General features: G+C 41.9%; 1 protein-coding gene across 1 annotated transcript in view; it reads right to left on the reverse strand.

The window, feature by feature from the left end:
* LOC127651357 (protein sidekick-1-like) overlaps positions 1 to 21,789 on the reverse strand; it is a 281,945-nt gene that overhangs the window by 24,129 nt on the left and 236,027 nt on the right. Inside the window, 6 exon segments of the mRNA XM_052137130.1 lie at positions 498 to 599; positions 1,044 to 1,100; positions 3,984 to 4,116; positions 6,813 to 6,883; positions 7,622 to 7,725; positions 21,531 to 21,732. Of these exon segments, the coding sequence (XP_051993090.1) occupies positions 498 to 599; positions 1,044 to 1,100; positions 3,984 to 4,116; positions 6,813 to 6,883; positions 7,622 to 7,725; positions 21,531 to 21,732 (669 nt within the window).

The following is a 21,789-nucleotide window of genomic DNA, read 5'->3' on the forward strand; positions in this document are numbered from 1 at the left end:
ATAAATGGATCCACACAGCGACCAATAGGTCACGTGGATAATTGGTCCACAGTATGCAGTTCAGTTGAGTAGTGTAGGTTTGCCACATACATCTTGTAACTAAATAATAAAGACATTCTGGTTTCAAGGAAAGTTTACTGTCAAAGGTAATAAGACAAGCACATGCGAAGGAATTATTTGTCAATTTACTCCTTCCATCTTTTAAACACCGGTGAAACCAAAACAATAATTTGTCTTATTAAAATGCCACGTCAACACTTCCAATCTGATTTTTTGCAAAGTCCGACTGACAGACCAAGACAATATGATTGTAGCTAGGCTACCATTGTATTTATGGTACCATGATGGTGATATCAATATGGAAACCACCAGTACCATGGTATATATTAAAGTACCATAGCATTACCTTTTGATACCACCACTACTTCCACAATCCATTTTTTTTTTTTTTTGAACCATATGAGCAACTGTTATCTTTATAAGCTGTAAGACTATACCTGCTTCTCCCACAAACACTTCTATAGGTGCACTTGAAGGGCTCTCTCCAACAACATTAAACACTGTCATGATGATCTCGTAACGTCTGTACTTGCTGAGCTCTGAAAAACATAATTAAATCCATTAGAAGTTTTAGAGAGCAGATAAAAAATTAGGATGGAAGTAGCAATCAAACAAAAAGTTGGAGTGTGCTGAAGTGTGGAAGCACTAGTTAAGAGAAACGCAGAGAGAGAGAGACCAAGAAAATTAGAAAAAGGGAATTTTAAAAAATAGGCAACAACAAAAGGAAGTAGATGTGAAGTGAGGGATGTGGAGGGACAAAATAGATTTAGATTTTTGCCTTCCTCATTGCAGATCATGACAAGTCCAGAGGCTGAACAACAAACATGAAGACTAGCGGAAGTGTTTGTTATAGAGGTAGAGGAGATGAGAAGACAGTAAGGGGAGTTTGAAAGCCTTCAGGCTTTAATGTGACTGTGTTAACACTTCAAAGATTACAACTATTGAAACAGATCAGGAAATACAATTATATAAAAAATACTTACGTGTTAATTCAAATTCTGTTAATGAAGGGCTGCTCACTGTTTTGAAGGTGCTCTTGGCTGTTTGAGTAGAGAAATGAACCCAGAGAGAGGGAGTGATAGAGAGACAGAGAGAGATATTATACAAGGGAGACTGTTTAAAATGCCCTTGAGCACAGAAGACAAAACAGTTGTCTGGAATAGAAAGTAGCATTATACAGACAAAAATTTTTTATATATATATATATAACTCACCTAAAGGATTATTAGGAACACCTGTTAAATTTCTCATTAATGCAATTATCTAATCAACCAATCACATGGCAGTTGCTTCAATGCATTTAGGGATGTGGTCCTGGTCAAGACAATCTCCTGAACTCCAAACTGAATGTCAGAATGGGAAAGAAAGGTGATTTAAGCAATTTTGAGCGGGGCATGGTTGTTGGTGCCAGACGGGCCGGTCTGAGTATTTCACAATCTGCTCAGTTACTGGGATTTTCACGCACAACCATTTCTAGGATTTACAAAGAATGGTGTGAAAAGGGAAAAACATCCAGTATGCGGCAGTCCTGTGGGCGAAAATGCCTTGTTGATGCTAGAGGTCAGAGGAGAATGGGCCAACTGATTCAAGCTGATAGAAGAGCAACTTTGCCTGAAATAACCACTTGTTACAACCGAGGTATGCAGCAAAGCATTTGTGAAGCCACAACACGCACAATCTTGAGGCGGATGGGCAACAACAGCTGAAGACCCCACCGGGTACCACTCATCTCCACTACAAATAGGAAAAAGAGGCTACAATTTGCAAGAGCTTACCAAAATTGGACAGTTGAAGACTGGAAAAATGTTGCCTGGTCTGATGAGTCTCGATTTCTGTTGAGACATTCAGATGGTAGAGTCAGAATTTGGCGTAAACAGAATGAGAACATGGATCCATCATGCCTTGTTACCACTGTGCAGGCTGGTGGTGGTGGTGTAATGGTGTGGGGGATGTTTTCTTGGCACACTTTAGGCCCCATAGTGCCAATTGGGCATCGTTTAAATGCCACGGCCTACCTGAGCATTGTTTCTGACCATGTTCATCCCTTTATGGCCACCATGTAACCATCCTCTGATGGCTACTTCCAGCAGGATAATGCACCATGTCACAAAGCTCGAATCATTTCAAATTGGTTTCTTGAACATGACAATGAGTTCACTGTACTAAAATGCCCCCCACAGTCACCAGATCTCAACCCAATAGAGCATCTTTGGGATGTGGTGGAACAGGAGCTTCGTGCCCTGGATGTGCATCCCACAAATCTCCATCAACTGCAAGATGCTATCCTATCAATATGGGCCAACATTTCTAAAGAATGCTTTCAGCACCTTGTTGAATCAATGCCACGTAGAATTAAGGCAGTTCTGAAGGCGAAAGGGGTCAAACACAGTATTAGTATGGTGTTCCTAATAATCCTTTAGGTGAGTTTATATATATATATATATATATATATATATATATATATATATATATATATATATATATATATATATATTCTTATTTGCATTGATATCATCATCAACAACAAAAACAAATGTCATCTGGCAACAAACAATACAGTTTGAAAGCAATATTCTTAGTTGGAGACCAGACTTTATTCTGAAAGATTTGTAGAAAGATTTGCCAGTTGTTGTGAGATGATACCCCACTCTTCCACCAAGGCACTTGCAAGTCCCGGACATTTCTGGGGTGAATGGCCCTAGCCCTCACCCTCCAATCCAACAGGTCCCAGACGTGCTCAATGGGATTGAGATCCGGGCTCTTCGCTGGCCATGGCAGAACACTGACATTCCTGTCTTGCTGGAAATCATGCACAAAACTAGCAGTATGGCTGGTGGCATAGTCATACTGGAGGGTCTTGTCAGGATGAGCCTGCAGGAAGGGTACCACATGAGGGAGGAGGATGTCTTCCCTGTAACACACAGCGTTGAGACTGCCTGCAATGCCAACAAGCTCAGTCCAATGATGCTGTGACACACCACCCCATGATGGACCCTCCACCTCCAAATCGATCCCGTTCCAGAGTACAGACCTCAGTGTAATGCTCATTCCTTCGACGATAAACGCGAGTCCAACCATCACCCCTGGTGAGACAAAACCGCGACTTGTCAGTGAAGAGCACTTTTTACCAGTCCTGTATGGTCCAACGAAGGTCGGTTTGTGCCCATAGGCGACGTTGTTGTCGGGGATGTCTGGTAAGGACCTGCCTTAAAGCAGGCCTACAAGCCCTTAGTAAAGCCTCTCTCAGCCTATGCAGATTGTATGAGCACTGATGGAGGGATTGCCCGTTCCTGATGTAACTCGGGCAGTTTTTGTTGCCATCCTGTACCTGTTCCGCAGGTGTGATATTCGGATGTACCGATCCTGTGCAGGTATTGTTACATGTGGTCTGAAACTGCAAGCTGATCAGCTGTCCTTCCGGTCTCCCTGTAGTGCTGTCTTAGGTGTCTCACAGTACGGACATTGCAATTTATTGCCCTGGCCACATCTGCAGTCCTCATGCCTCCATGTAACATGCCAAAGGCTCATTCAGTCAGATTAGCAGGGACTCTGGGCATCTTTCTTTTGGAGTTTTTCAGAGTCAGTAGAAAGGTCTCTTTAGTGTCCTAAGTTTTTATAACTTTGATAACTTAATTGCCAACCGTATGTAAGCTGTTAGTGTCTTAACAACCGTTCCACAGGTGCATGTTCATTAATTGTTTATGGTTCATTGAACAACCATGGAAAACATTGTTTAAACCATTTACAATAAAGATCTGTACATTTATTTGGATTATCTTTAAAATACAGTGTCCTGAAAAAGGGATGTTTCTTTTTTTGCTGAGTTTATATATTTTTTCAGGTGACATAACAATTCTTCATATGATAATATTTAAATGAACTGGTTTTATTCAAATTATGGATAGATGGATGTAAATTCTAACCTTTAAAATCAGTACTAATTGCTGATCGGTTGGTTGCCGTCTTTGGTTCAGCTGCCTTGTTCTCATGTGGAAGCTCACGATAATACACACGGTAGCCCACAAGTATACCATTGACAGTTCCCTCCTGGGGTGGCTACAGACACAGGAAAATCCAGTTTAAATCAGTCTCCAAGTAGCAAACTAGTGCCTAATTTCTCCAGAACACAGACTCTGAAATATTCATCTGATTTTCCAATTTATGACACGTGATGATACTAAATGAAAGAACGTTAAAGACAGTGTCTTCACTGCTTGCTGCCAAATAATTAGCAGTTAGAGATGGTGACGGAAAGTAATTACAGCACAATACACATCAGCCTAGAAGATAGCATAGGTCAAGAGTGGACAAGTTAGCCGAAACCACAGGTCAGTGAAGGCCTGATCTGGTGGTCCTCGCTCACGCTCAGCCTAATATGTGTTTCAAACTATCCTATTCTATTATGGATATTTCTATTTAGTATGTGATCAGTGTTATAGGCAAAGTTAATTAAGATGGGGTCAAAGGCGACTTTGCAAATGTATCTGCTTGTGTGTGAATAGATAGAAGAAATACAGTTGAAGTCAGAAATTTACATACACATATGTTGAAGTTATTAAAACTCATTTTGTAACCACTCCACAGATTTCATATTAAAAAACTATTGTTTTGGCAAGACATTTAGGACATCTACTTGGTGCAGGACACAAGTAATCTTTCCAACAATTGCTTACAGACAGATTGTTTCACTTTTAATTGATTATATCACAATTCCAGCATGTCAGACATTTAAGTACACCAAGTTAACTGGGCCTTTAACCTCTTGTAAAATTCCACAAAATTATGTCAAGCCTAATTTAGCTTCTGATGGCTTGGAGACAACTGGAGGTGTACCCTTGGATGTATTTTAAGGCCTACCTTCAAACTCAGTGCCTCTTTACTTGACATCATGGGAAGATCAAAAGAAATCAGCCAAGGCTTCAGAAAAAAAAAATTGTGGATCTCCACAAGTCTGGTGCATCCTTGGGAGCAATTTCCAAATGCCTGAAGGTACCCCGTTCATCTGTACAAACAATAGTATGCAAGTATAAACACCACCACGCAGCCATCATACCGCTCAGGAAGGAGACACATTCTGTCTCCTAAAGATGAACGTAGTTTGGTGTGAAAAGTGCAAATCAATCCCAGAACAACAGCAAAGGACCTTGTGAAAATGCTGGAGGAAACAGGTAGACAAGTATCTATATCCACAGTAAAATGCATCCTATATCGACATAACCTTAAAGGCTGCTCAGCAAGGCAGAAGCCACAGCTCCATAACCACCATAAAAAAGCCACACTACAGTTTGCAAGTGCACATGGGGACAGAAATTTTTACTTTTTGGAGAATGCCCTCTAGTCTGATGAAACAAAAATGTTACTGTCAGGCCATAATGACCATCGCTATGTTTGAAGGATTGCAAGCCAAAGAACACAATCCCAACCGTGAAGCATGGGGGTGGCAGCATCATAATGTAGGGGTGCTTTGCTGCACAGGGACTGGTGCACTTCACAAAATAGATGGCATCATGAGGAAGGAAATTTATGTGGATATATTGAAGCAACATGTCAAGACATCAGCCAGGAAGTTAAAGCTTGGTTGCAAATGGATCTTCCAAATGGACAATGACCACAAACAAACCTCCAAAGTACAACAAAGTCAAGGTATTAGAGTGGCCAACACAGAACCCTGACCTCAATCCAATAGAAAATTTGTGGGCAGAACTGAAAAACCATGTGCGAGCAAGGAGGCCTAAAAATCGGACTCAGCTACACCAGTTCTGCCAGGAGGACTGGGCCAAAATTCCAGCAATTTATTGTGAGAAGCTTGTGGAAGACTACCCAAAACGTTTGACCCAATTTAAACAATTTAAAGGCAATGCTACCAAATACTAAGTGTATGTAAACTTCTGACTCACTAAGAATGTGATGAAAGAAATAAAAGTTGAAATAAATAATTCTCTCTACAATTATTCTGACATTTCACATACTTAAAATATAGTAGTGATCCTAACTGACCTAAGACAGGAAATCTTTTCTATGATTTAATGTCAGGAATTGTGAAAAACTGAGTTTAAATGTATTTGGCTAAGGTGTATGTAAACGTCTGACTTCAACTAACTCTAAGTGAAATGATTGCTAGCCAATTAGAGGGTAAAAAGTAAGGCTGAGAACCTGCTTGCCAAACTTAATTAACATTGAGAGTGCAGCTGGATACATTGCACACAACTCTGCTATTAGACGTGGTTAACCTTCAGCCCTTCAGTTAGACGAAAAACAGAAAATGTTTTTGTCATGCCTGCATATATAACCACACACATTAGCTCTGTTCCAAAACCTAGTGAGTGGCCTTTCTACAACAATTTAGGGAATCAGAGATTCACCTCCGAGGCAAAGGTAAAATGGACAATTACACCCAATAATTGTGTGCGAAGCAATTTCAGTGCTTATTAGAGTTTCAGTGTGATAGCTTAGCAACATGTGCTAACAGAAAACTATTGGAATCAACTGTGAGCATTAATTTAGTCAATTATGTGCTTCATGAAAGGAGCACAATTTAAGTGGTGAGCGTGAGTGACTGTCAACATAGTTTCTGTCTATGTAAAGCATTTCATTATAGCATTGAATCCCATAATTTATTTAGATTATGATGCTATTTAGAAGATAGCTATGGTCTCCCTATGTTGATCGTAGACAGCAAGGCAGCTCACTAAGGTTTTGGAAAAGATGCCATATACAGTAAGAACAAAGACTTAAGTTGGACAATGTTTCACCTGCCACTGGACAATCACAGATGTTGTGGTTGAAGGTTTGACATTCAAAATTATAGGAGATTCACCCGGCACTAAACACAGAGAAAAACACAATCAAGCAATCCATCCATCCAAATCTTGTCCAAGTAAACAAGTCACAAATAATTAGATCAAAAAGCACTCTAAATTATATTTTAATTCAGCTTGCAGTAGGGCTAGACAATATTGAGTATTAATACGGTGCCAATGATTTTGTTGGCAATATAAAATAAAGCAACATTGTGAATATCGCAATGACTTTAAATGACTTTTTATTTTGCCATTAAGATCCCTAATCTTTAGACTAGTTTTGCGATACCTCCCTGTCTTGCAAAATGCAAATATGAAAGCATAGATGTTTTAAGAGCATCCTTGATTTAAATAGTGTGATATTCAAGAGTTGGCAAGTCGATTTCTTTTTGTGAACCAGTTCAAACTGTCAGTTTTTATGAGTTGATTCAAAATTTTGATTCAACAATCCGTTTGCATCGTCACACCATAATGTTCACAGAAGTCATTGACAAAGTACTGCTATATTAATGCATATAAATGAAAAAGATGATCCTTTATTTCCTTTAAACTTCCTTTATTTCCAGTAATATACATTCCAGAAATGGTTTCTCTGATTGAAAAAAACTAAAACACCACAAAACAAAAAACCTTTCAAGCTATTTTAGAGCAAATTGATAAATATCTTGATACACATTCATGATTGTCAAAATGCTGAAAAATATTGAGATTCTTTTGGCTATATTGCCCAGCCCTACTATGCACACAGAATTTCACATTACCATCCTGCAGTGTGGTAACTGGCTCAGTTTCCTTGCTGAAGGCGCTGTCTCCTACATCATTTGTGGCCATCATTCTAAATTTGTATGAGGTGTATGGCTTCAGCCTACAATGAATTATATGCATTCCAGCACACAAACACACACACACACACACACACACACACACACACACACACACACACACACACACACACACACACACGATCATTCTCATAATACAAATGAAATCACAGGAAATGCATTTTTGGTCTTCTGTTGTGAAGCATAAATATACAAGCTCTTGCTAGCTAATTTTTACACTTTTTTTGTGCCATAGTTTTGGCCAAAAATGCCCTTTAAAAATCCTCTTGGAAATGTTTTTCTTGTCATATTCTTTAAAGGAATATTACGGGTTCAATACAAGTTAAGATCAAATGACAGCTTTTGCGACATAATGTTGATTATTACCAAGGGTGTTATTAGGAAATTACTTTTTGGCTTCAATAAAAATGGAAAGGCCAAAAAAGTTTTAACCAAATTTTCCTTAACAACAGAAAGGTAGCGCATTCAAACAGTTATTTAAAACTTTTTAGAAATCAGAATTTATGAATTTTTTAGACTATTATATAAATAAATATTTGCAGTCTATAAAACTTCTATAGTCTATAAAAATTATAGAATAATCTGTAGTATTCTGGGTGAACCTGGGTCCGGCCCACCATTGGCTATGCCACTGTTTACCACAAAAATTAATTTAGATTTGTCTCTCCTTTTCTTAAAAAAAAAAAAGCAAAAATCAAGGTTACAATGGGCATTTACAATGGAAGTGAATGTGGACAATTTTTGGAGGGTTTAAATGCAGGAATGTGAACCTTAAAATGTTATAAAAGCACTTATATTTATTCTTCTGTTAAAATCCATGAATAATTTGAGATGTGAAGTTGTTAAAATGGACATTTTAGGGTTTTAGGGTTTGTTGACATTACATTGTCATGGCAATGAAGTTGTAAAATTGGCTATAACTTCAAACAGAAAGGTTAGAAAGTGATTTTATCACACAAAAAAATCATGTTTACATGCATATTGTTTATAAATTGTTGGCAATACTTTTAAAAAATTATTTTAATGTAAAACAATTGGCCCCAAATCATTTCCATTGTAAGTGCCTCACTGTAACCCAGAATAAATATTTGTGGTAATCAATATTATGCCAAAATTGCAGTCGATTAAGCTTAATTTGTATTGAACCTGGAGTATTCCTTTAAGAGTTGTGAAATTACACAATTTTAGTTAACAAAAATAACAATTTAGATGATAATATGTGCAAAATGATAAATATAAAGAATAACAGACCAAACCTTTAAAAATGCTAAAGTGTTTATTAATTTAAATGTGTATCAAACTAAATAAAACATGTGAGAACTGTCCTTGTGGTGAAAAGACCAGGTCCTAAAATAATAGCATATAATAAGTATATTATGATATTGCATTATGCATTGGTGTGGCAATGGCACATTCACAATTAACACTTTTAGATTAACACATAATTTAGTTCCCTTAGCTCACCTGTGCATTCACATGATAATCTGTGCAAATGTATGTTGTAATATTAAAGGGGACCAATTATGCAAAATTCACTTTTACATGGTGTTTGTACATAAATGTGAGTCAGCAGTGTGTGTACACAACCACCCTATAATGATAAAAGTCCACCCAATCCTCTTTCTTTTTTTCTATTAATCAAAAACAGTGTGTCAAAATGAATGGTTTTCATTTCTGCTCTCACGTGACGTCATGTGAGAGCAGGCCTCGCACACGACTGGTGATGGACTCCACTGTATTATCATAGATCCTCCCCTGAGTGATCTACACACAGTCCGCCCTTTTTTACCACGCTGGAGCAGATACAGTGAGAAGAAGAATGTCTCAGCTTCGTAAGCGTCATAAGTGTTCTGTTGTTTGTTGTAAAATTTAACATAAGATTCTTCATGTACTCCCGGTATCACAGCCACTGAAGACGCAGTGGACAAGTTTGGTTTTGAAGGAAATGTGCCCCCAAAACATACCAAAATTAGTGTATGTTTGTGCAAATCATTTTACACCACAATGCTTTGTGAATGAGTGTCAATATAAAGCAGAATTTTCAAAAAAGTTTATTCTCAAGCATGGATCATTACCAACCGTTCATGTTCCAGCTTTATATCCTGAAGATGCAAGTATCGCACTTTATATTTTGTGAATGTTTGCAAATCTCCTTTCCTAATGTGCTTGTTAGCTGATTCCATGACTGATGCAGCTAAAGTTACCATTGTCTCTGATTGTATTCACGGAGACCATAGCTATGTTGGGGGGCGGGGAGCAGCAGCTCATTTGCATTTAAAGAGACACACACGAAAATACATTTTCCCAGCTGAAATCTAAAGCATTAATCACCAACTGTTGAGTAGACATGACTGCCTAACCCACAATGAAATGCTTAAATATTCCCCTGTAACCAGGAATGGACACATGGCACTTTGGCAAAACAGATTTGCATACTTATAGATGTACCAGGATATCTCATAATTAATTTATCATTAGTCAACTGCACATTTGTTTTTGTTTTTCAAACATTTGCATCTCAAAGTTGGAGGGGACACTAGAAGGAGACACGGCAGGGGATTGTGGGAAACATATATCAAAGTGGGCCATCAGGAAAACTGTGTGTGTTAGTGTTTGTGTGTGTGCAATTAGGGATTTGAGAATCAGGACTGTGAGGGTGCTTGTGTCGCTGTGAGTGTTTATGTGCATGTGTGTTTATAATTAGGGCATTGTAGACGAGGACTGTTAATGGCATTTCTGTTTTAATAGCTGGAGGCATTTGCTCCTCTGAGAATCAAGATGATTTGGTTCAAAACAATAATTATAAAAAAAAGTGCGTGCTTGTGTCTGTGTGTGTGAGAGAGACAGAGGCAGAAAGAAATTGAGACAAACTTTATGACTATCTACACACAAGATATTAAGGGAATGAATGGTAAAGATTGGCATTAAACTCAACATAAAACAGCATTCACAATCTAATTGTAGTCGCAGGAGAATGACATCATGACAATCCCCAGCTTTTCACTAGCGACTATCCAGAGCAGTGATGTCAAAAGTAGCAGACATGCAAACAGCCACTTCACATTTTTATGTGCGGGCATTGGTAAAACATCTGCTATAATTGAATGAAAGCAAACTATTTTGTCAGAGTATGATACTTTGAATGTGAGTGTAGAAAGATGCCTTTTGAACACAGAATTGTATAGTTATTATATACTGTATAGCATAATTAAATGTCAGGGTTATGTAAGGAATAATTGATGACGGACCATTGAATTGTTTAAAAATAATGCACACTCGAGGAGCGCGTCGTGACCGTTGCACCTCGGGTGTGCATTCTTTTTTAAACAATTCAACGGGCGGGGTCAATTATTCTGCTTATACCACGGTTACGGTAAGACATTGCTCAGGTTTTTATCTAAAAAAAAATGTTCGTCCCTAAAACACTCTTGTGAGTAGAACTACTTTCTTCCGCAACATATTCATAGTCTTGCTTTAATACAGTCAGAGCCTTTGTTGCTAATTTGAAAACATCATGTTAGAACCAGCAACGGAGGCTTGCACTGCTTTTCCCTCTCCCTCTCCCTCTCTCTCTCAATTCAATTCAATTTGCTTTATTGGCATGACAAAAGTACATTTTGTATTGCCAAAGCTTTTAATTAAACAACATATAAAATAGTTTTGAACAATTGAATTAGGATTTGATCAAGCAATATAAAACATTGAAATACATAAAAAAAAAAACATTAAAGAAAAACAGATAATAAAAATGATAATGATTAATTATGTTTCAAGTTAACTTAAACTAATAAACTATATAAACTGAATTAAACATTATCTACATTAATGTGTAATGAGAGGTTTGTGGTGTGAGTGGGGGATTAAATTTTTTATATTCTCTCTCTCTCTCTATCTCTCTCTGTGTGTGTGTGTGTAAGCAAAACAGGGGGCTGGGGGTAGCGCGGTGATTTAAACTACAGCTATGTGAGGCTGATTAGGGCGAAATATATTGAAACATTAAAAGTTATTTCGGATAATATAAATTGATGTATTGATCAAGTCACAAGTGTGCAGCTATATTTTTCGGTTGTAACTCGAGTCTCACACGTGTGTGTGTGTGTGTGTGTGTAAGTGCGGGGGAGACGAGGGCTCCTTTTAAATGAAATTGAAATATATGTAGAATATTTTAGACATATGTAAAACAGTTAAAGGATGGGAAAGGAGGAGGCGAGAACCGGCTTGACGATATAAATCATAGTTTAATGGAAAACTTAAAAGACAACACAAACACACATGACGGACATGTCCGCTAACGATCTCTCTCTCCCGCACAGCCCTCTGCAGTCGACCTTTAAACCTCACGGAGGCATAATTAGCCTAATACGGGACCGGGTGTGTAGGATCACGACCCGGCCCCGCCCTCCGCCCTGCCACAACATTGTTTGCTGTTCTTAAAGAATTTACTTTAACCAATGACGTTGTTTAGTATATGTTATTTTGTGTTGTAACTTGTATGGCTCTTTAAAGTAACTAAAATAAGTTGGTGAAGTGATATGGAACCGTTATGCGGTCAAGACCTGGAACTTCTTTATAGCCGTGCGTTTCTTTGAAAAATAATTGCACGCCTTAGAACGTCCGTTAACCAATCAGAATCAAGCATTCAACAGACCCGTGGTATAAGCATGTATATGATATGGGTAATTAAATGGTCAGGCATGTGGGTTGTAGGTAATCAAGTGGTACTGAATTCAGACATGTTCCAATGGTTCCATTACAAATAGGTTGAGAAAGATGGTGTTACGTGGAGGCATCTCCAGAAGTGATTTAGCTGAATAGATCCTTCCCCTTAATGCATGTGGAAACTTTTAGAGATATGAATGAAACAGATGGCTTGAAACAGGCACGTGAAGATGAGAAGAACTGGCAGGAGAGAGAAAGTGAAAAAGATAGCTGCAGTACTGCAGAAAACCGTTAGTGAGCGGGCGGAGCTGAATGGTTGTTTGATTAGACATCAGGCAACCGGACGTTCAGTTTGATTATGATTGCAGTTTGCTTCAGCCATGCTCTCTCTCTGTCTATTTTTCTTTCCTCTCCATGATGTCTCATCAGTGTCTCACTGGATGTCTATAATATATAGAGAGTACTACATGGTTTGTGTAATTGCATTTTTTTAATTGAAGAGCTTTAATTGTGGGTTGTTTTGTATGGACCCCTCCTGTCACCCTAACAAATATTAACCTTGGTGGTACCATCATAAAAAATACCATGGTACTTTGATATCTTCTGGTACTAAATTATTATTGTATTTACTGTATAAACAATGATATTTAGAAGGTACTGTGACAAATACCATGGTATAACCATAAGGGATTATTCTTTCCCCCTTATTCTCTTCATGTAAAACTAGAGAAGCTCACTCTTGCCATTTATTCTACTGCATTTCGCTAATTCTGTACATGTAATTTAACTCAATTATTATGTCCTCCATATTATGTTAAAATATGTGTGCACAAATCAGCCTCAAGTGTCTCATAAAAATATTTATGAGATATTTATGGGAATTTCACCTATTTTTAGGCTATATTGATTTACTCTAAATTCTTTTAATGTCTGTATTTAATTGTCACGATTCCCTTGTTGTCTGCCCGAGTGTTGTCTGTTTCACTTGTCAATTGTCATGCACTACATATCCCATAGTTCCCTGCCCTCATCACTGCCCATGCACTTCATTGTTCTCACCTGTATGTCGTTTAGTCATTATTGTGTCTGTGTATTTAAACCCTGTTTGTTCCCCTATCCCTTGTCGTTCTTTGATGTTTGTGGATGCTTGTCTGTCACTATTATCCGTGCTCTCCGTAATGTTAATCCTCCCATTGAATGGGTTAACATGGCGCCGCAGATGGCTGCTTCGGTGTGGAGCTCTCCAATTCTTTTGTTGTTTTTGTTAGTTTGTCCTGTGTTTAGCAATCTTTTACCAATCAGTTTTAACAGGGACGAACTGCTGAACATTCGGCAACACATACCAGATAATCTTTTCCCGGTTTTTCAATATTCAGACGTTTTGCTGGACATTTTAGTTGGAGGCGCTGCTGTGTTGTTTAGATGCACTACGAGACGCAGGCGAGGGAGATGGTTATACTCCGTCAGCGCGGCGTTCGAACAGCACTGCCGAGCATTCATCTCGCAAATCTCCGCTCTCTTCCCAACAAAATGGACGAACTACATCTCCTCACACATACTAATAAGGACTTTTCAAACTCTGCTGCACTGTGCTTCACTGAAACCTGGCTGAGTGAAGCCATTCCAGACAGCGCATTACATCTGCCGGGCTTCCAGCTGTTCAGAGCGGATGGCATCGTGGAGTTAACGGGGAAAACGAGAGCGGTGGAACATGCTTTTACATCAACGAAAGTTGGTGTACAGATGTAACAACACTAAAGAGGATGTGCTGTCCTAATCTGGAAGCGCTCTTTATTAACTGTAAGCCGTTCTACTCGCCGCGGGAGTTTTCTTCGTTCATTCTGGTGAGTGTTTACATTCCTCCAAACGCGTCTGGGAACTTAGCGCTGCAACAGCTGGCTGATCAAATCACAGACACAGAACAACAACACCCGGACTCAGTTATTATTATTCTTGGGGACTTTAAAAAAAACTAATCTCACATGCGAACTGCCCAAATACAGACAGCACATTACATGCCCCACCAGAGACAGGAATATATTGGATCACTGCTATACAACATTAAAGGATGCATATCGCTCTGTCCCACGTGCAGCTTTGGGACTCTCTGATCACTGTCTGGTTCATCTTCTCCCGACCTACAGGCAGAAATTAAAATCAACAAAGCCAGTTGTAAGGACTATAAGGAGATGGACTATTGGAGCAGAGCTGGAACTACAAGCCTGCTTTGACTGCACTGATTGGAGTGTTTTTGAAGCTGCAGCTACAGACCTGGACGAGCTCACAGATACTGTTACATCATACATCAGTTTCTGTGAGGATATGTGCATCCCTACTAGGACATTTTTATCATTCAACAATGATAAACCATGATTCACAGGAAAACTCAGACAGTTTCGTCATGCCAAAGAGGAGGCTTATAGGGGTGGGGATAGAGTCTTGTATAATCAGGCCAGGAACACAATGAATAAGGAAATCAGAGTGGCTAAAAGAAGCTACTCTGAGAAGCTGAAAAGAAAGTTTTCAGCTAACGACCCTGCATCAGTGTGGAGTGGCCTGAAACAACGTACTAATTACAGGACTCCTACCCCCAACCCTGTGGCGGACCAACGACTGGCTGACAACCTGAATGTGTTTTACTGCAGATTTGAAAGGCCCGATTTCACACCCCACATACACTCGGACCTTCATTTCACACAACCACTAACACCTCCTGCAACCCCCCTCCTCCCCCCTCCTGCTACACTACCTGCACTCAAGATCTGTGAGAACGATGTGTGCCGTGTCTTTCGGAAGCAAAGGTCAAGGAAGGCTCCAGGACCAGATGGCATCTCACCAGCTTGCCTTCGTTCCTGTGCTAACCAACTGGCCCCCATCTTCACTCAGATCTTCAATAGATCACTGGAGCAGTGTGAAGTCCCAGGCTGCTTCAAATGCTCCGTTATTATCCCTGTCCCTAAGAAACCACAAATCACAGGACTTAATGACTACAGACCTGTCGCAAACAGGTCTGTGGATGATGCAGTCAACATGGGTTTGCATCACGTCCTGCAACATCTGGACAGACCGGGGACATACGTAAGGATCCTTTTTGTGGACTTCAGCTCGGCTTTCAACACAATCATACCAGATATACTCCGGACTAAGTTAAACCAACTCCCTGTTCCCACCTCTACCTGTCAGTGGATTACCAGCTTCCTGACGGACAGGCAGCAGCTTGTGAGGCAGGGAAAATTCACTTCCACCACCTGTACCATCAGCACTGGTGCCCCCAGGGATGTGTGCTCTCCCCACTACTCTTCTCCCTGTACACCAATGACTGCACCACCAAGGACCCCTCTGTCAGGCTCCTGAAGTTTGCAGACGACACCACTGTCATCGGCCTCATCCGAGATGATGATGAGTCTGCATATAGAAAGGAGGTTGAACGGCTGGCTTTCTGGTGCAGTCAAAACAACCTGGAGCTGAACACGCTCAAAACTGTGGAGATGATTGTGGACTTTAGGAGGAACACCCCAACATTGTCCCCCCTCACCATTCTAAACAGCACTGTGGCAGCAGTGGAGTCATTCAGGTTCCTGGGCACTACCATCTCAAAGGACCTGAAGTGGGAGATACACATCGACATTGTGAAAAAGGCCCAGCAGAGGTTGTACCTTCGCCAGCTGAGGAAGTTCAACCTGCCACCAGTGCTGCTGAAACAGTTCTACTCAGCAGTCATTGAGTCTGTCCTCTGCACTTCAATAACTGTCTGGTTTGGTGCAGCTACGAACTCAGACATCAGAAGACTACAAAGGACAGTTCGGTCTGCTGAGAGGATTATTGGTTGCCCACTGCCCACCCTTCAAGAACTATACACTTCCAGAGTGAGGAAAAAGGCTGGTAAAATCACTCTGGACACCACTCACCCAGCCCACTACCTTTTTGAACTGTTGCCTTCTGGCCGGCGCTTCAGAGCTCTGAACACTAGAACCGTCAGGCACAGGAACAGTTTTTTCCCTCAGGCCATCCATGTAATGAACAATTAAATTGCCCCATTAAGCAATAATTATGTGCAATACACAGTTTAATTTTAATTTTAATTTATATTATCCAACATATCCACTTCTGCCATTACTTACATTGCTCTGTACATAATATACAGTTTTTTGTTCTTTATATAACAGATTGTATTCGATTTGCACTACGTGTGTGTATGTGGGTATGTATGAAGGTGAGGGTATGTACGTATATGTATAATTATTTATTTTGTGTTCTTTTCTGTTTTTAATTACCTATGTCTTGCTGCTGTTTTTGGTATTGTTTGTATTGTTGTAGACAGGAAGCTCCTGTCACCTAGACAAATTCCTTGTATGTGTAAGCGTACTTGGCAATAAAGCTGATTCTGAATGTCTTCCGTGTTTAGTAATAATTAGTATTATTAATTGTATTAGGCTATTATTATGAATAGACATATCAATGCATATTTTATAAAAGATAAGTAAAAAAACAATATATGTTAGAGTTACATAAAAAATAGTTTTGTTTCATTTCATTTTGATATGCTACCGGTTTAAGCTCCACCCACATTTGGTTCTATCCGAATATAGAGACAGATACAGATAATTTTGCGATAGTAACATATACAGATAATGGGTTTGCTGCACACCCCTAATTACCATGGTACTGTACACGTCACCATGGTACAACCATGGTTCATGTCCAAATAATAAAATTGGTAATACCATGCTACATTTAAAAAATAATCAAGGTATTACCATGGTATTTAAAAAATAAAACAACAAAAAAAAACATTGTATTACCACGACACACATAAAATAAATATAGTGCATGTCCAAAAAACATAATATTGCCATGGAACATTTCCTAAAAACATGGTATTATCGTGGTACATCTGAATATCAAGGTGTAAACCATGGTGCTTAAAAAACAACAACAAAACGTTTTTTTTTACCATAAAACATCAATATATGACCATAGTAATGTACATGTATGGTACCACCAAGGTACTTTTACAAATACCATGGTATAACCGTTGTACTGTGCATGTCGCAATGGTACATATCCCAAAAAATGTTATTATCATGGTACATGTCCAAAAATGAAGGTATAACAATGGTACTTGTCTATAAACATTGTTTGAACATGGTACATGTCTGAAAAACCATGGTAATTATATGTCCAAACACATGGTATAACGTCTAGGTTACGAATGTAACCTCCGTTCCCTGATGGAGGGAACAAGACGTTGTGTCGGAGAAGTGACACTAGGGGTCTCTCTTGGGCACCGAATATACCTCTGATCTATGAAAAAAGGCCAATGAGAAGTTGGCAGTCAGTATTTGCATACCCCGCCCCCGGACATACGGGTGCAAAGACAAATACTACAGTTCATTCAGAAATGCCCCCGGACATACGGGTACAAATGCGAGGCAAATACTAGAGTTCATTCAGGATTTTTCTGAGGAGCCGGAAATGGTTCTGGCCACTACAGCGGTTCGGCTCAGCGACGTGGCCGGGAAGACACAACATCTCGTTCCCTCCATCAGGGAACGGAGGTTACATTCGTAACCTAGACGTTCCCCGTCTGTCGCTCTCGAGTCCGAGTAGGAGTCCTCACCCTGCGGAGCACCTATTCCAGTACAGAGTAGACTGAGTACCCGCAGTGGATTGGGTTGGCAAGTTCCTCCGCTGAACTGCGGACCCATAAGGGCTAGGGAGGAATCGACCAATGATGTGGAATCTCCTGGGAAAAAAAGACCTCAACCGAGGGAAAGGGTGCTATATGCAAGCGATTCACCCGGCCAGCCCATCAGCATGTTACCGAGTTCTACTGGCTCAGACCTGAGAAAACACGGGATGAAACTGACTCAACCCTGAGACTGTAATATCTCGTGAAGGTGTTGGGTGTTGCCCAACCCGCTGCTCTATAAATGTCTGCTAGGGAGGTACCCCTGGCCAGTGCCCATGAGGACGCAACACTGCTTGCTGAGTGAGCTCGGACCCGCAAGGGGGGGCACGGCCTGGGTGTGATAGGCCAATGAAATGGTGTCTACTACCCAGTGGGAAAGCCTCTGTTTGGAGACAGCGTTTCCTTTCCGCTGTCCCCCAAAGCATACAAAAAGCTGCTCAGAATGTCCAAAGTTCTGCGTGCGGTCCAGATAGGTACGCAAAGCACGTACCGGACACAGCAACAAAGGGGCTGGGTCTGCCTCCTCCCGGGGCAACGGTTGCAGGTTCACTACCTGGTCTCTGAAGGGCGTGGTAGGAACCTTGGGCACGTAGCCCGGTCACGGTCTTAGGATCACATGAGTGTCTGCCGGACCGAACTCCAGGCAAGTGTCGCTGACAGAGAACGCTTGCAGGTCCCCGACCCTCTTGATGGAAGCGAGTGCGATCAGCAGGGCAGTCTTAAGAGAGAGGGCTGTGAGTCCAACTGATTCTAGCGGCTTGAAGGGAGGTCTCTGGAGGGGAACAGGCTTGGTCGGGAGGGATTTAACCTCCGGGCGCCTCTTAGGAACCTGATGATTAAGTCGTGCTTACCAAGGGACTTGCCGTCTACTGCGTTGTGGTGAGCCGCGATAGCAGCGACATACACCTTTAGGGTGGAAGGGGACAGCCTCCCCTCCAGCCTCTCTTGCAGGAATAAGAGCACTGACCTAACTGCGCACCTCTGTGGGTCTTCAGCCCGGGAAGAACACCAATCTGCTTAACAAGCACCACTTCTGGGCGTAGAGCTGCCTGGTAGAAGGGGCTCTGGTTTGGTTGATCGTGTCTACGATGGTACTGTTGAGATCTGGTGGCAGAGTGCCGTGAGAACAGCATTTGTGGGCCAGATGACCCAGAGACAAAAGGAAATAGCTCTTATATTGAGAATTTGGGTATCGCTGCCCCGGTTAAGGGGAGCGGAAAATGAAATAAATTCAAAAGAAGATTCTCCTCCCAGCCCTCCATCGGGGAACAGAGTGGTCTTACCATCTCCGGAGCTAACGTCTTGGGCTCTGGGTCGTCCGTCTCAGGAGCACCTGGGAGCCTTCCTGGTCCTCGAGGGGTTCCGTGAGACGGGGGGAGTCTACTTCCTGCAGAGCGCTCGACACGTGGGCTGAGAGCTGGGCCCAGGTTGAGGCGGAGCAGCTTGTTGTTTCATCACAGGGGGACGCCCTTGGGGCATGGCCCAAGGCGGCAGGCTTGCGGCGGGGCAGGATCTGAGAGATCGCCTCCGTCTGTTTCTTCACCGCGGAGAACTGCTGGGTAAAGTCCTCGACGGTGTCGCCAAACAGGCCGAAACGGGAGACTGGGCGTCGAGAAAGCGAACCTTGTCGGTCTCACGCATCTCGACCAGGTTCGTCCATAGGTGACGTTCCTGGACCACGAGGGTGGCCATCGCCTGCCCGAGTGACTGCGCTGTGACATTCGTGGCTCTAAGGGCGATGTCGGTCGCTGAGCGCAGTTCCTGCAGCATGTCGGGATCAGGGCTACCCACATGCAATTCTTTAAGCGCCTTGGCCTGGTGGACTTGCAGGAGGGCCATGGCATGCAGGACGGAAGTGGCATGTCCGTGCTCCGCCGTCGAGGGTAGCGAGAGCGGATGAGCGCGTGGCTCATCGTGCACGTCCGGGAAGAAAGGAACTGGGGGATGCCCGTGGAACCAATCAAGTAGCCGTGAGGGGGAGGGGACGGGATTTTCCAGTCCAGCCTCGCGCTCGCGGTACCCGGGAAAGCATAGCGGACCTCTGTGCATCAGGCTCAGACTGGGCGCGCAGACCCAAAGGTGGCGGCGCAGACGAGCCATCAACATCAGACGCCGCTGTAATGCTCTCCGATGCAGCGGTGATTATCTTCATCCAATTCCGTGAGCTCAAGGGACCGGCAGGTCCAAGCTCAGATGGGAGCAAGCAAGCGTGCTGGGGTGGCGGGTGTTTCGCGGGGAATTACCCGGCGAACACAGCCCGTCATTTTCCCTAAATCACCTCCATCGCCAGCGACGCCTGCCTCAATCCCGTAGGAAAGAGGCGAGGTGCGGGGGGCGGCTGAAGTGGCTTTCTCTCATGACAAAAGAAGCCGCGACCACAATGCTGCCTCAGCTATGTTCTTGCACTGAGAACATAACCCACTGGAGAGAAATCGTTCATCCTGAGCTCGGACGGAAGCCAGCAAGCGTGCCGGGGAGGCGGATGGTTCGCAGGGATTTACCCGGCAGCCCAATAACATGCCCCAATCCCATGAAGTGGCTTTCTCTCATGACAAAAGAAAGCCTGCGACCGCAATGCTGACATGGCTATGTTCTCGCCCTGAAAACATAGACCATTCATAAAAACGCTGCCTGCGTGTATTCGCAACCCAGGTACGCCAGGCAGTTTTTATGACCTTCAGAGGTGGGGAGAAATCAACTGCATCCAGAAACTACACAGAGGCAGAAACACGTCTTTAAAAAGAGGCGTCCTGAAAAGGAGAGTTCAACGCCTCTGTGTATTGCTCTTTTAGAGAAAATTACTCTTTTAACTCTCTTAGAGTTTGGGTTTCTGCACTGTCGAAGCGCCCAGGGGCAATTTGCACTGCCGTGCAAGAAGGAGAAATCGCCGCTGTAATGCGCCCTCAATCCAACAGTATGCAGAGCGTCAGAGGAATATTGGAACTGGTGTGATTTCAAGTGAACAACATGCACAACCATTGGCTCCGAAGAAATTTTTCTGAATTAACTGTAGTATTTGTCTTTGCACCCGTATGTCCGGGGGCGGGGTATGCAAATACTGACTGCCAACTTCTCATTGGCCTTTTTTCAAAGATCAGAGGTATATTCGGTGCTCAAGAGAGACCCCTAGTGTCACTTTTCCTACACAACATCTAAGAGAGCGACAGACGGGGAACCATGGTTTTCAAAAAAACATTACCATGGTACATTTCCCCCAAAAATTTTATTTTCACTCTACATTTTATATAACATGATATTTCTTGGCACATTTTTGCAATACAATAGATTTCATTTGTTGACATTCAATTAATGCTTAATTCTTTTTTCAAAGTCTGCATATTTAAATCCAAACTTCTAATGTGCACATATGTTATACTATCCTGTGTATTATAATATATGCTGTCTGTCAGCCCTAAAAAACATTTTCTGCACAGGCAGTTATGACGAATCAGAAAGAGATTTGTGTGCGTGCGTTACCTATCCACCTCCCAGGAGGTGTTGTTATGACCGATGGAGGATGTGTGGGTCTTCCACTCTCCGTCAGGTAGCTCTAATACCTGCAGGGTGAAGTAGCGCACAGGCGAAGAGCCGTCTACACCCGCTGCCCAATGAAGTCGCAGTTTACGGGACTCCATCGCTTTCTGAGGCACGTTTAGTCGACGAGGGGGTTGTGGACGGTCTGTGGGAAAATAGTAACGACTCACTGGTGGCCATATGCATGTGTCAGAGACCCTGC

The sequence above is a fragment of the Xyrauchen texanus genome, chromosome 11 (assembly GCF_025860055.1).
Source record: "Xyrauchen texanus isolate HMW12.3.18 chromosome 11, RBS_HiC_50CHRs, whole genome shotgun sequence".
Taxonomy (NCBI): Eukaryota; Metazoa; Chordata; class Actinopteri; order Cypriniformes; family Catostomidae; genus Xyrauchen; species Xyrauchen texanus.